We start from the raw sequence: 15,404 nt of genomic DNA on the forward strand, positions 1-15,404 counted from the left end.
ACCCCCGGGACGTCGAGGAGTCGCCGGCTTCCCATGGAGGCAGCCGGGAGGGGTGGTGCTTTCCATGGCTCCGCTTCACTTCCCTCTTTTGTCTTTTATTTGGATTTCGAGCGGTGTGTCTGGGCACAAAGCAAGCGCTGGGGCAGCAGCTAACCCAGCCCTGTAAGTAACGCAGGGAGGCAGGGGAAGCTGCCTTGCAAATAACAACTGGAAAAGAAACTGAGCTCCAAATCCTGCTAAAGGGAGAGGAGCTGGGGGCTGATCTGGCTCCGGTGAGGGTGTTTTCTGCACGGGTCCCTCCGGCCGCGGGTGCATGGTGGCACCGAGGTGCAGATCGGTGCTTTTCCCCCCCCCGCCAGCTTATTTCCAGAACTCCCTCCCGCTGCTCTGCCCTCTCCCGCCTCGCCGGCTGTCCCCGGAGAGCCGGCTGTGACACCCGATCGTGCTGGGCCTCCCCTGGCAGGTGGCTGGAGGCAGGCAGCCCTTGTCCCCGCTGCGGCCCTTGTCCCCGCTGCAGCCGGCAGCGAGCCCGGGCTGCGGGCGCAGGGGCAGCAGGAGAGCAGCTCGCTTTACCTGGTGCTCTGGCTGCAGCAGGAGAGGATGCTTCCCTTGCTTTTTCCCCCCTTTCTTTCTTTATTTTTTTCCCTCCCTGCTGTCAGAGCAGCTTTTTGCTCTGGGACTCCCAGCCAGCCTCATCCTGCTGCAGACAGCTATCGGGATTCGCCTGCTAGAAGGAAGGTGGGGAGGAAAGCAGAAGGCATCCGGGATGCCATCGCCTGTCATCTAATAACACTCTTATTGATTCGCCCCTTTTTACAGCCCTGCCTCGGCACGGCTGGGCTTCACCAGCTGATCCCACTGTATAACAAAGGTGAATCAATTCAATGTTTAATTTAGCAGGGAGCCAAGGGAGTTGTCACCCAGCGGGCTGGCGGCCTCCCCACCCTCCTGTGCTGCTGCCGGGGCTGACGCGAAGGGTTAATCCCGCAGCTCTGTGGCTGACAGCTGCCCTGAGTTATCGCGTCCGGGAGTAATATAATTCACTTTCTTATGCTGTTGTGGTGTCCATCATAAATTTTTCCTGAGCCTCACTGCAGCTGGCACTGGGAATCAATGTAAAAAGAGCCCCCAGTCACCGTGTGCCGTGCGGGGGGTGGTGGCCGGCTCCGTCCCGTGGCCGTGCTTGTCCCCATGTCTGCAGCCCCCAGCAGCTGGAGCACGGGTGGGTGCTGGGCTTGGGTGCCAGTGCCCCCCTCTCTGCATTTTGGGGCTGCTGCTAAGACGCTTGTGCAGGGGTTTTGGGCCCCGTCTCCAGCTGCGGCTTGGCAAATTCCCCTCCTGCCTGGGAGAACGAGGTGTGAGGAGCCGAGATGACATTATTCGTAGCGTTTACAAGGTGACTGGTTGCAGGAGCTGAGCTGGCAGCCTTCCCCTCTCCAGGTGCTGCCCGCAGCCCTGCCTGGAGCTCTCGCTGGCTGCCTGTGCTGGCTCCCGCATCCCAGCGCTGGTGGCAGTTTCCGCTCTAACGGGAACACAAAAACATGGGTGGCAAGTCCCCAAGCAACCAAATCTGCAGTTTTTGGTCTGTTTTGCTGCCTCTAGCCTGAGCGATGCCGACTTGCTGGCTGTCACCAGCTGTGTTTACCGCAGCCCTTTGCGGCTTTAATTCAGAAAGCGGTGCAGGCAGGGAGATGGAGGAAACCGCGCTGTGGGCAGGGAGGCAGTGAAGGGGCAGGGGATGCTCGGGGGAGGCGAGACGGCTCTTTGAGCGGGCACAGCCGCCCCTTTCGCGCTGCTGGGGTGCTTCCCCGTGGCATCCCCATGGATGGAGAAGGGGTGCCTGCCTTCGTGGGCGGTTATGGTTAGCTCTGCCGTGCCCGCTGGTGTGGAGACGCCGTGCCGTGTGTCTCGCTGGCGCCGTTTGGCATTTGCCGTGTAGCTAAGTGAGCTCTTCAGCGCTGAAAGCAGCCCCAGCCAGCCTGCCCTTGAGCTGCGGGGCTGGACAAAGCTGGAGGGAAGGAAGGTTTTATTGCTGGAGAGGTTGTTGGGTTTTTTTTCCCCTCTTCCCCCACTCATCTCTATTCATCTCCCCAGGGAGGTGGAGGCAGCAGCGGATATTGGAGCTGGGAGCATTTCATATGTAAATGCCCGTGTGTGTAAGTCCAGGCCCCTGACCCCCGGCACGGTGCCAGCATCCATCGCTGTCAGCCCTGCGGGGTCCGAGCGAGGGGCTTGGAGAGCATCTCGGTGCCCTGTGCCCAACCCGGCTGGGATGGGGCTGGAGGCCCTGCCAGATCCCTGCCTCTGGGCTGGGGACGAAGGACGCTGCTCCGGGATGGACCCTGCCCCAACAGCCGCTGCCCCGGTGGGTTCAGGGTCACTCGGCCTTTCCACACAGTCTCCGTCTCGGGTTTCCTGGGGCAGCGGCTGTCACGGCCATGAGGTGACGAGAGCTGCTCAGGAAACCCATTTAATTACAAATTTATTGCTGGGTTAATTTTACCAGTGGCACAAGGATGGCTGGTTTCACTTTCTGAGGAGTTTGTTGTTTACTTGGCAGCCGGATAAAATCCAGCATCTTCTCGGCCTTCTCCCGTGCACGCCGGTTAATCTCCAGGCTTATCTGACCTTGTCGCTGCCACATGCTTTCCCCAAGGGAACCAGGCTCAGATTTTCTCCGCGGCCAAGCAGCCACGAGTGGGTCCGTGCTTGTTCCTACCACGTCATGCGTGTGCCCAGCTCTGCTGAGTTTCTGCTGTTAACAAAGGGGTTTTTAGATGTAACATCCTGGCCCTGCTGCTGGAGGGAAGTGGGCGATGGGAGCAGGAGGCAGGAGCAGCGTCCTGCCCTGACGCCTGCTGCGGGGTTGGTGCCAGAGCGGTGCCACGGCTCGTCCCCTCTGCGCCGCCGTCGCCGTTTGCTTTCGTGCCCTCATGTGATGACTTCCCCGAGGAGCAGCCTGGGCTGGGGCTGCCCAAGGTGGCCGGGTGTGATAAGAGACCCAGGGCCGCCATCTGTCCTGGCCAGCACGGGCGGAGGCCCCGGTGGGTTTTGGTTCCTCCGGCACAGGGCTTTCCTGGCTCTCCCGTCCTTGTGTCCCCACACACGGGAAGGAGGACACGGCCAGTTGCTCCCGGGGAAGGGTGGGCACCTCCCCTCCAGCACATCCATCCTGTGAATGTCCCCTGGGGAGCATGGCCAGCTGGGGGGACATGCGGGCTGTGACCTAACTGAGGATCCCCGGCGATTTACAGCTCTCCCACCACAGCCTCACAGTGCCAGAGATGGTTTTTGCTCCAGAAAGGTCCAGCTCAGCCTTCCTAAGAGCATCTGCTGGGCTTGGGCCAGGCTGGTGGGATGCAACAGATCTGGTGCTGCGCTGGTGCTTGAACGAAGCAGGCAGAGCAATGTTAGCAACTGGATTATTTCATTTGTTTTTTAGTGGGGATTAAGTTTCTCTGTAGGAGAGCAGGTCTCTAGGGAACAGAGGTTTCAGGCTCCTGCCTTTCCCTGTTTGGTTTGTTTTGTTTTTTTTTTTAATCCCAAATTCCTTTCTGCTGCTGCACGCCAAGGCCGACCCGGCCAGGAGCTGGTGGCAGCAGCTGGGGATGAAGCATCACTTGAGAGCAAGGCACAGCCATGAGCAAAGCCCTGGCTGAGCCCAGGGGTATGATCCCCAGGAGCGTTCACGCTCCAGGCATACGAGCGTGGAAGGACCAGGGACACATCCAGATCCTGAGCAGGTGCAGGACGCTGTGGGGAGTTGTGGGTGCCCTGCTCCCCAGCCCTGGCTTCCTTGGAGGGCCAGGACCCTCCATTTTTGGTTAAAGGGTGCTGGGGTTGGCTGGCAGAACAGGCTGCTACCCCTTTGCCTGCCTCCCAGACGGTGCTAATCGGGTTTCACACTGCGTAGTTTGGGACATCTAATGAGATCAGGGCTCAAGGTCGCCTGCCTGCCCTCCATTTCCAGAGGAAAATGAGAATCGGCTGCTTCCTTCTCTTTGACCTCCATTTCTAAGACGGAGCTTTGCACATCTCCTGTCCTGAGCAGGCTGGGGGGTTGCAGGTCCACCAGCTGTGTTTGCAGCATGGTGAGGCTGGTTGAACCCTGAGCTGCTTTGTGGGGGGCATCTGGGAGGGTTGAAGGCAGCAAAAGAGGGGGGGACACCTTCCTACCAGCAGCCTGGGGCACACGCTTGGGCTGCGGGGTGTGCGCTTGGGCTGTGAGCTCCCCTCGCCTTCTCTCTTGCTGTTTTGCTTCACTCTTTGCAGGGAGCGGGGCTCGGGGGCCATGCCTGGGCAGCCCAGTTGGGGGGAGCCCGGCCCTGACGCCCCCCACGCTGCGTGGAGCCTGTGCAAACACAGCGCCCAAGCGCGCCCCAAACAAAGCGCAGCCAGTTCCCACTAGCCTAACGTTTTCCTATTTCTCCCGCTGCCAAGCAGCCTTTGGTTGGCGTTGGAATAACAAGCCTCTTTGCGGAGACACCGGGCCTTTTGTTAGCTGGTAGAAAAGGAGTTTTGATGCCGACGATCCCTCCGCCCCCCCCCGGCTTTCCTGCTCCCTAAGCCACTGCTGTGGGAAGTGCAAAGCTTGGCCTTGAGCGGCCCACGATGATCCCAGCGCCGCGGCTCCGACGCGGGGCTCAGCTGTGCTGGGGTGCAGCCCCACACCCCAGCTGGCCACACTGCCGTGGGGTCTGGCTCCTCTGAGAGGGGCTGGGGACTTATTTTGGGGGATTTTTCCAGGTTTCAGGGCATTTACCAGTGCTCAGCTCTTGTGCAGGTGGTGGGAGTGGGTTGCAGGATGCGCCCAGGGCTTGGGCTGCTCTCCGGCACAGGGCTCTGCCACTTGCCTTTGCTGGGGCTTCCATCAAAACTTGTAGTGGAGGTTTTTTGGTGTTTTTGGTTTGTTTTTGCACGACTTTCTCCCCACCGAGGTGCTGTTGGGGCGTGCTGGGAATTATGGAGCAGGTGTTTACCCAGCAGTGGAGAAGGCAGCTCTGTGGAGGTGTGTGGCGTTGTCCCGGTGGCCGGAGGGGCAGGGAGGGACCTGGAGATGGCATCGCCTTCCTCCTCCTCCCCCGGCCTGGGAAAGGTGCCACCTCGCCGTGTCAGCACAGGCCCCTGGGAGAGCATGCAGACGTGTGTGTCCTCTTGCACATGGGCGTGCGAGCAAGTCTTCCTCCGTGTCCAGGCCTGGGATGAGATTGCTTGCTCCCAAAAAGCCGGAGACTTTTCTGCTGGGAGACCTTTGCTCTTCCTCCCTCGGTGCATCCCCATCCTCCTCGCCTCTGGCACTGGCTTCACCTCCTCCCTCTCACCCGGCAGCTCCATGTGCATCGAGAGCTGCCCTCATTGCTTGGCCGTCTGCCTCCTGACCTGCAGCTTTTATGCTTTTATGGTGTCCAGCTGCCTTCTGTCCTCATCCCCTGCTCCATCCTGCCCTCTCCTTGCAGGGCAATGCCACCGAGTTGATGCTGGCCCAGTGGGGTTCAGCGTTTTCCCAGAGCCCGGGTTGCATGGCCACGAGTTTAATGGCATCATTTAATGAGCAAGCGCGGTTCGGCTCCCTGCCAGCGTCCTCGCAGGGGTGACAAACCAGGGGAGGCTTCTGAGAAGCGGGAAGCGATGAAATAATGCCTGAACCACTGCGTCAGCAAAACCCCAATGGCCTCGGCAGTCATCTGGGGAGGCTGCCGGGCAGGCGGGTGGATTGATGGAGGTTTTTAGCACCGGGAAAGAAGCGGTGAGATCACCCTCAGCACCTCTTTAGCGTGACGTGCTTGGTTTACTGCTGAGAGGGAGGATTCAAAAGCCTGGGCGGTGTTAGAGAGGGTCTGAATGGGATGTGTCTAGGATGGCATTGCACGCACGGTGAAGCGTGCGGGGATCTGCTGGGGTCTGTGTTGCAGGAGAGGAGGGTTTTGGGGTTACTCTGGGGGACACGTGGAGGAGAGGTAACCTCCTTGTGCTGGGGGCAGCAGGGCCGACAGTGCTGATGGCTACGGACACCCCTGGGAAAGGGGCTCAATCCAGGGCACCAAAAATTGAGCCCCACCAAGGAGGGGAGGCTGGAGCTCCGTGCTGGTGCCCTTGGGGACACTGGCTGCTCTTCCTGCAGGAGCTGCAGGGGGTCGGGCGAGCCTCCTGGCTGGTGCTGCGAAGAGAAATGGTCTCCTTTTGGGTTATTTTGGGGATTCTTGAGGCCCTGGGTCCTCCTGTTGGCTCCATCCATCCCACCTGAGTCCGTCCCCTCGGATGGTTGCAGTTGGGATGCCACATTCCTGTAGAGCTCATAACTGCTGGGGGATTTCCCCTCCTCCTGCCCAGGAGCAGGAGTTAAAGCTGAGCCGCGCTGCTGGGGAATGATTAAACCATGAGCAGGTGGCCGTCCAGCTCAGCTGTTTGCTTTGCAGAATGAAAAAGGGCAGGAATGATGTTTGCTTCCAGCTTTACCTCAAACCATCTTATCTCTGCCCTCCACCTCCATCTCCCAGCAGCAAGGTGATCCTCGGGGTCCTGTCCCACGTCCCCCCGCCACCCCAAAGCAGCACTGGCCGCAGGGCGGCAGCTCTGCCATAGAAAAGGAAGTACTTTTTTTTTTTTTTTTTAAAGATATAATTCTTATTTTGGTGCCCAGACGTCTGCTAGAAAGGGGAACGTCTTTGCTCTTATCATCACTGCTTCCTTCCCCTGGTTCCTTGGAGCTCAGATTTTACTGCTGATGGTGGCGGGGGAGTCTGAGGCCCCCCCCATGCAGCCCCCTTCTCTCCCCTATTCCTTTGCTGCGTCCAACTGACCTTTGGGAGCGTGGGCAGCTCCTCTGCCCAGAGATTTGTAGTTAAATATTCACTTGTGCTGCCCTTGCCATTCAGATGCTGGTCTGGGGCGGGGAGGGGTGGGGGGGCAGCAGGGGCTGGTACAGAACAGCCCCAAACCCTGGGCTGGACGGGGCTGTCCTGGTGGTTATGGCTAAGCCTGGCTTGAGTTCCCAGTGCAAATGTGGAGGGTGATGATGAGGCACTCGGAGCCTCAGCCCTCCACAGACACTTCTGGGCCGAAACCCCGATTTGCACAAAACCCAGTGTTGGGGAGGTTGGTTTTTCCAGGGCTACAAGGAGCGGTGCTGCCCGGGGGGTTTCACAGTCCCAATTTTTTCAGACCTTTTTGCAGCACTGGAGTTCGGCGGCGATGCCGAGGGGCTGGCGTGCGACCCTGCAGCCTTGTCCCTGTCCCTCCTGGCAGGGCCACGGCGGCTCAGGGATGATGAAAGCCAGAACGAAATGTTTGATGCGGGGAATGCACCCGCTCTGCCAGGAGCCGGAGGCACGCGGGCAGGGCCCGGCGTCGGGGCCCGTCAGATGGCGAGGGGATCGGCGGCTTTGCCCGCACACGCACGGGCAGGTGATTCACCGGCAGAAGGAGAAGTTTTTCAGTCGAAGCAGAGGAGCTCGTCTCGCGGGGATGTGCTGGGCAGTGCCGGGAGCCGCGACCTGCCTCGTTCCACCTTGTTTTTAATAACCCGGATCATAAGAAACGTCATCTTTGTTCTCGCTTTCCTTTCCCATGGCTCCTGGCGCCGCGGGCAGGGTGGAACGAGCCCCCGCGCCCCGGCAGGGCCCTGCCTGTGCTTGCTGGGAGAAGGGGGTGCGCCGGCAAAGAGGAGGTGCACCCGCACGTGCGGAGGCTCTCGGCAGCCGGGGATACGTCTTGCTGAGCTGTTTGTCTGTCTGTGGCAGCGTTTGCTGCTGTGTGTAAGGAGGGTGTGATGCTGCGAGTTTAGCTGGGCTCTGGGAGCAGCCTCCCGAGGTTTTGCAGGGGGAAAAAAAAAAGTGGTCCAGGGGAAAATGTTGACCCCAGCTGAGTGTCGGTGCAGGGTGCGTACTCGGTCACCTAGTGTGGGGTTAGGGGTGCAGTGGCTTTGCTCGAGCACTGTGCCCCCCATCCAGCCTCCGCAGAGGCCAGAGCCCCACTCCAGAGCGGGACCTGCCCCGAGGGGACAGTGGGTGACGTGTGTCTGCAATTTACCTGGGTATCCCTGATCCAGACCCCGGGGTCTCCTTCCCCTCCTTGGCAATTCTGAGCTGCTGCCATAAGCGACTGAGATTTGCCCTCAAAGCTCCCAGAAAGGAGGAAAAAACAACAGAAAGGGGAAAGCCTCGCAGAGGAAGTGCAGCAGGAAACGTGGCTCCTGTACTGCAGTCACGAGTTTGTGCGTGCTCAGCACTGCTGCTGGATGGACCCTTTACTCCCTGGTGAGGAGCAGGGTGTCCCCTGCCCAGGGTGGGGTGACCCCATTCCTTGTTTGGGGCAGGGAAGCTCCACTGTAAAACCCCCACAGGGTCTCTGGTGTGCTCGCAGCCGCTTCCCCGGCCAGTGGTGCCTCCTGCAGGTGATGGAGGGACCTTGGGGGGTGCTGATCTGCCCTGGGCACAAGGGGGTCCAGGCAGAGCCCTGAAGAGATGCTTAACCCCAGTTCGGTGCTGCCGGATGCCAGTGCTGGCTCTGGCCGCCATCCCCAGCACCATCCGGTGCCGCCCGCTCCGGCGTTTCCACAGTGCCACCTGGCTGCCACCTCCCTGGGTTGGGACACGTGTCCCTGGCCCAAGCCTGTGGGGCCTCAGCTGCGTCCTGCGAGGCCACAGCACCCAGAGGACAGAGGAGCATCCCTGGGGCATCGCTCATCCCGATATTGGGGTGCCTCCACCCCCCCGAGCGGTGCCGGGGCGGTGTGGGCTGTGCCCGGCTTCCGTGCGCCGCTGCCCGGCAGCTTCCCCAGTCATATAAGGAGATGCCGGAGCTGGCGGCGGTGGTTGGGCCGGGGCGGCTGAGCATTACTCACCGGGGAGGCGCATGGCGGGGGGGGGGGATCAGCCCCGGACACGAAACACTTGGCCGGAGCCAGGGTGACTCAGCTCTGGGCAAGAGGCACGGCTGGAACGAGGCGGGAGGGGTGGAGGGGGGGGGGCCAGGGCAGGCTGTGTCCCCAGAGCCGTCCCGTGGGGTACCTGAAAATCAAGGCGGGGAGCAGGGGCAGCGGTGGGGGTAACACTGTTTTGGGTGATGCACAGGGCACCTTGTGAAACGGGGGTGTCCTGCAAGGTGGGGACCCCCCCACACACACACTTTGAGGGGGGCATGGTCTCTCCGCTCCCCAAATTTCTGTGCAGGCGGGAGATGCGTGTCCTCTCCCCACCCCTTTCCTTTCCGGGCCGAGGTGACGGTTGAAGCTGAAAAAGCCGCCTTGCAAGGAACTAAAATGAGCTGTTCGTGTTTCGGGTGTGCGGGGGGGGGCAGCCTCATGCTGCGGGGGAACGGGGTGGGGGCTGGCAGCTGCATCCGGGGCTGGGCAGCCCCTAGAGCCCCACCGGGTCACCCCAAAACCCATCGTTGGCTCCTTGTGCCCCGGATCTGGCACCTCCTGCAGCCGTTATCGGCTTCCTGCGGCGGCGAGAGGCGGCCGGGTTGGCTTGTGCCGAGCGTGCGGGGGCAAAAGGGGGGGGGCGGCGTTAAACTGAGTGGGATGAAGTGGGGGACCAGCAGCGTGTCCTGGTGCAAGGGAGGGATGTTTGTATATATATAAATATGAATTATTTATATATAAGTTCATATATAGATAAAGATATTTATATGTTTTTATATATGTTTAAAGAGTTTCTTTTGCCCGAAGGCTTGTCCGGCTGGAGCAGCGGGCAGTGCTCAGTGCATTGTATTGGCCTGGGAAGCACAGGAGCAGCCGAGCCCCCGTGGGTGCAGTCGGGGCGAGGGGATGGGGAAACCCAGCTCCTGCTTCCCGAAGCCTTTTTTGCCACCGCGTCCCAGCACCGTCACCAGCAGCCCTCAGCCTTGCAGGACACTATTTACCCCGCTCGAGGTGGACCACGGGCCCATTTATGGTGGCCTCGCACTTGCCGGCAGGTTGTTACTCCTGCAGCGCTTCCCCTGCCTTAACAGAAAGCAGATTGCTTTAGATGAAAACTATGCCAGGATATTTTTCATCTGGGTAGGGCTGAAGCTCTGGAAAATACATTGCAACAGCGCTGAGCCCTGGGGTAACTCTCTATTTTCTGTCACCTGGCTCATTAGCCCGAGTGGCGTTAGAGGTGGTGGGTGGTGCAGGTCCCCCGTGGAGCGGTGCAGTGTTTGGGTCTGTCCAATTTTTCTCGATATGGTTTTCTTGGTGGGCTTGACCAGCTTCTGGCTGTTGGGTTTGGGTTGCTGCTTGGGGTTATAAATATAATTTAAATCTCTGCTTGCATCTGGGTGACACCCTGGACCTCATGTGCTTTCACCGTGCTGTGGAGCCGGTGCTGCCGGACGGTGTCTGGTCCGGCGCTGGTGCTGCTGGATGGTGGCCAGTCCGGCGCTGGCCACGTGCGAGCCCTGGGCTCCTGGCTCTTTCCATCAGCAAAGCCTGAGCCCCGCTGAGGTTTCACAGGCTGTCTTCACCTTAATGGCTCTGCCCTTCACTGCCGAGCGCCGGCAGTTGAACAACCCTCTCTTGTCTGAGCCCTTCTGGGAAGGTAAAGACAAAAACTGAGTATTTAATTCTGTGCAACTTTCTATCTAAGAGCAAGTTTCCTCCTCCAGGAGCTGGCCGGGGGACCCGGCACATGATGAGCTCTGAAATCAAAACAGGCTTTGTGAGGAGGGTTTCCACCTGGTTTGCTTGTGGTTCCAACGGCAAACGGGTCAGGGACGTAACAGCGGTGCCACAGCAGGGCTTGGTGCTCTCGCTTTCCTTGTGCCATTTCTGTACCTCCGCTGCTGGAAATGCTTCCAAAAAGAAGTGAAACTCCCGGAGTAACGCCCAGCACGACACTAACTGTAAATAAATGGGGTCGGGCTGCAAAGTCTCACCGTGCCTGATGTGGTGCTGCTGGTGAGGGGGGCACCTGGCTGGGGGGGGGGGGGCCAGGAGGTGGATGAACCGTTCATTTTGTGGTAGAGCATCTTTTGTGGGTATTTCCCCACGGGCTCTGGGGGTGTCCTGGAAATTAATACTTTTATCTCCAGGCATCCAGGGAGGCTGAGGGAAACGTGTTTGGGGTACCTGACTCCCAGAAGCCTAAATTTGGTCGCCTTCGCTTTCACCCCTCTTGCTGGGCAGAAGGTTTCCTGCAAACAGGCTGGCAGTGGGTCCAGCCCAGCGTACCAAGCTGGCGGCAGGCAGCTGCCTGCGCTGCCCGCATCTCCCAGCCGCTCCCCCCTCAATCCCAGCTGCCCTTAGTGTGTTGGCATCACTGGGCAGCCGACCGTCACCCACTGGGAGGGGCCGAAGCTTTCATGCCGCTCCCAAGCCCCCCGCGAGGAGCGGGGTGTTGCGGTGATGCCGGCGCGGCAGCTGCTCCCACCGATCCCCCCTCGCTGCGGCCGCCCTTCCAGCGGGGCTGGGAATGGAAATCGAGGAGATGACGTCTCTCCCCCCGGAACGGGGGGGGACGAAGTTTGGCCGCGTGAGCACCGAGGAAAGATGTTTGAGCCGGCCTGACGCTCGCTTTCTCCCTTTACCCACCCCCTCCCTGAGCTCCCAAATATCCCTGGCCCCATTCCGGCGACACTGGCTGTCCCTGAGCCCTGCCAGCTCCGGGGACGCTCCGGGGGTGCAGCCAGCTAGAGGCAGAGGCGCAGGCAGGAAGTTTCGGAAGTTTCTACAGGCAGTGGCTCAGCCCCCCCCCGCCGTCCCCTCGCCCTCCCAGCGATGCTGGGCTCTGGCAGCAGCAGCCTTGGGAGAAAGAAATTCAGAGCTGGGCTCAAGATAGCGGGGCGGGAGTAGGAGACGATGCCTCTCTCGGAGAGCTCCTATCTGCCGCCCGCCGCCTTTGTCCTGAGCCACGTCCTGGGCATCGCCGGCGTCCTGTACTGGAGGAGCCGGAGCAGAGAAGGTAGGGGCAGCCCCCGCAGGGGGAGAGGCACTAAGATGGCCGGCGTGCCGCCGGCGAGGGTCACGGCTTGTTTTCTTTCCCCGAGAGCTGTGGTAGCAGCACGGGCAAGGACGGACGTGGCCGGCGGGGAGGAGGGAGGAGGATGCAGTAGTGGGGATCCTCCCAGTGGCCCTGGTCCCCATTGAGGGGGGTGTGTGGAGGTTTCGGTGCCTAAATTTGGTCTTGCCACCCGTTCCCGGCCCACGCGGGGATGGGAGCGGCTGGGATAGGGGGTGTCTCGCTGGGGACGAGGCTGCTTTTTGTCTCAGCACAAGCCCGCGACACGTGGCTGGTGTTCTGCCTCCCGGCTCCTGCCCCGGCGCAGACGAGCGTCCCTCCCGCCCCTCGCCGTGACAGCAGCGTCTCCGTTAGCCACCAGCAGCGGCAAGATGTGGCCCCAGGAGCTCCTCCCGGCGCTGGCACGGGCTCGCTGAGCAGCTGGGGCTGACCCTGCCTCAGTTTCCCAAAATAGGGCTTGCACATGACCGCCGCCCGAGGAGGGCGAGGATTCTTTACGGGGATGTGCGATAGCTCCAGGCCACGGACAAGGACTCAGCTCTTTCTCCGTCCTGACCTCTTCCTCCTGGGATTTGTTTGTTTTGATTCCTCCTTCTTTTTTTCCAGCAGGGCTTGTTCTCTCCTGTGCCTCCGCATGGGGCCTTTTCCCTGTGTCCGTGACCAATTCCCCCTTTTCTTTGACTTTTTCTGTGCAGAGAAGCAGGACCGCAGAGCCAGGGCAGTGCGCAGGGACTTTGCCCCAAATACTGCTTTGGGATACTTTTCTCCCTCAAAACTACCGCGAGAAAAATACTGAGTTGCACAAACATGCCACCGTGCAGAAATGCCCCCTTTTACCCATTAAACCCCGCCTTGCTGCAATTCCTCCTGTTGACCCGCCGTCCTCTGGCCTCTTAATTAATCTCAGTGTCCGGGCAGTGTTGTGCAGCGACGTGCTCAGCTCCAACTAGGGACCTCCCGGCTGCTTCCCAGCACGACCGTCTCCTCCCAACCCCACGCCCCCGTACCGCACCGACCCACTGCTTCACCCTACAGAAATCCATCCCTTTTGGAAAAAATCCTAGTGCAAGTGTTGCGAGCAGCAAGTATTTTCAATATCTGTTTTCTTTCATCGCTCCTTCCCAGTAAAGGTCAGCTAATACCCACCCCAGGGGCGCAGCATCCTGGAAGATGAGGGTCATCTTGCAGCAGGTTTTGTTTTTTGCTGCCCTGCGATGCTCACCCAGCTCTGCTGAGCATCCACCTGGGTCTCCTTTGCATCACTGCTTCTCAGGTGTCTCCCTCATTAAATATCTGGGTGCTGGATAGTTTTCCACCACAGGTATCTCTTGTGCATTCTTCCGGGCTGAATCAGGCACCGTTTCCTTTCCCTGTTTCGAAGGGCTCTGTAAATCCTGCCCGGCTGGCTCTGTTGTCATGATGGATTATGTCAGCCCGCAAGTTGGCAGCCGGCACATTTTAAATACCTCGTGCTCCTGAGCCAGCCAGGTTTTTTGCATATCCCCCATCTTAAAAGTACCACGTTAAAAAAAAAAAGTGCATTCCCATTCTTTGCTTGCCTTGACGGAGTTCAAAGTGAAAGCGGTGGGTTTCAACACTTTAAAAATTTGTTTCTAGGCATTTATACGTAACAAAACGCTCCTTCACCCCAAGGCTGGCTCTCGCACAGAGCCGCCCTCACGCTGAGCGTGGCCTTGGAGATGTCCCCAAGATCTCTGTGAGCTCGTCCAGCGCTGTGCCCTGTCTGACATCTCCCGTATTACTTCAGTTTTAGCAGGAATTCATGAGCAGGAGCAGAAGGATTGGGAGCTGCTTCCAGGCTTTATTCCAGCAGGCTGAAGGAGCTGGTGGGGGCCAGTGAAACCCCCCCAGCTGCCTCCCAAGGATGGCCCTGGGCGCTGGTGGGACGGAGGGTGCCTGGCCAGGGTTAGGGTTGGGGACCGGGGCTGGGGCCAGGCTCTCGCAGCAGCAGCAGCAGCAGGAGGTGAACGGTGATGGAGTCTGGCAGCGAGCGAGGCCAGCGAGGATGGAGGAGGGATCCTGGGGGGAGCGGCAGCTCCCAGCTGGGCGTGCTGGGAGCTGCTGGGGACAGGCAGGCTGCCAGCACAGCGGCTGCCGCAGGCAAATGGGGAGGGGGAAGTGTCTGTGCAAGGTGTTGTGGTGGTGGTGGGAGGGTCTCCAGCACCCGGCGTCTGTGGGAGCCCTCCCCATGGTGATGGCAAGTGCCGGGGGGCCCTGGGGTCCAACAGGACAGTGAGTGGGAGTTTTTCTTTCCGTGTTCAGCTGATGCCCCCAGTTTCAGGGTGCTGGAAACCAGCTATGGGGCAGGATGGTTTTCCCCATTCCCCCTCGCTAGCTGGGTTCACTTGGGGGACCTACAGCAGTGGGAAAACCTCAAAACTCACCTTCCCCACCTGCGGCTGCCTCTGCATCTTGGTCCTTGTTGCTTCTGGCCCCTCTGCGGGGGATTCACACTGCTGTGGTGGGGGGCAGATGGTGCCCTGGTGCCTTTGAGATCCCCGTTTCTGGGGATGCAATGGACTGTGCGACAGGGGGAGAGGAGGTGGGGAGGGAATTAAACAGCACGCGTGGTCCTGCAGAGGTTGAGGTGCAGGCAGCTGAACCCTGCTCCTCGCTTGCACTGGTATGTGGATGGCTACAGAACCGTTGCACAATCAAAGGCCTAAACCAAACCAAACAAAAATAGGCAGGTCAGGGAGCAGCCGGGGCAGGTCTCGGAGCCCCGCGGTGGTCCCTGCGCCCCGGGGCTGGGCTCTGCCTGGGCAGGGAAGGAGACGGGGCCGGCACGGCTGTGGCTCACCTGGGCTCAGGCTGGGTTGTTGCCTGGCTCGTCTGGGTTTTCATCTCTCCGAGTCTGACCTGTCCTGGGAAAGCAGCAACACGAAAGCACTTCGCTGCTGGGAGCATCCAGCACCAATAACATTGGTGGTGCTGGAAACCGTCGAAGGGTTGTGTGGCACGTGGGCATGTCCAGTTACAGAGTGTGGTTTTCACTGGTGCTGCTGGCAGCAGGCTCGCCGTTTGCCGCTGATGTTCCCTGTGTCACGGCCACCAGCCTTGCTCCATGCCCTGTGTGCGAGGGGACCCAAGGCTCCGCAGTCAGCCTCTCCTGCCGCTGGCTTGTCTTTGGAGTGGTGCAGATTTCCTTTAGCCCCTGTAACCTTCCCTCTGGCCGTGCCCTGCCTGCCCGCTGCCGGGCCATCGCCACTGCTCGCCGTCCCTGCCTGGTGACAGGGTGGTTCTTGGTGGCTGGGGCCAGCGAACCGTTGGTAGACAGGGGAGAGAACAAGCACAGGGGGGTTGCAACAAGTTGCTTATGGAGGTGGCTCTGGAAAAGATTACCCAGGGAGAGATAAGCTTGCAGTCCCTTAATGGTGTTAGTAAGCAGTAACTGGGCATTATTATTAGCTCAGATGATAGCGCGAGTACGGGGTGGGGAGG

The 15,404-nt window shown here is 60.0% G+C and overlaps 1 protein-coding gene across 17 annotated transcripts in view; it reads left to right on the forward strand.

The window, feature by feature from the left end:
- The window catches only part of MACF1 (microtubule actin crosslinking factor 1), a 145,701-nt gene that overhangs the window by 16,010 nt on the left and 114,287 nt on the right, over positions 1–15,404 (forward strand). For 2 of the 17 annotated variants that reach the window (XM_074807258.1, XM_074807263.1), the window contains exon 1: positions 11,768–11,885. The exons of the other annotated variants lie outside the window; for them this stretch is intronic. In XM_074807258.1, coding sequence (XP_074663359.1) covers positions 11,783–11,885 — 103 coding nt within the window. In that variant the 5' untranslated portion in view covers positions 11,768–11,782. Of the gene's footprint in view, positions 1–11,767; positions 11,886–15,404 lie in introns of those variants that run through there. 17 annotated transcript variants of the gene reach the window in all.

Source organism: Strix aluco, chromosome 26 (assembly GCF_031877795.1).
Source record: "Strix aluco isolate bStrAlu1 chromosome 26, bStrAlu1.hap1, whole genome shotgun sequence".
Lineage (NCBI taxonomy): Eukaryota > Metazoa > Chordata > Aves > Strigiformes > Strigidae > Strix > Strix aluco.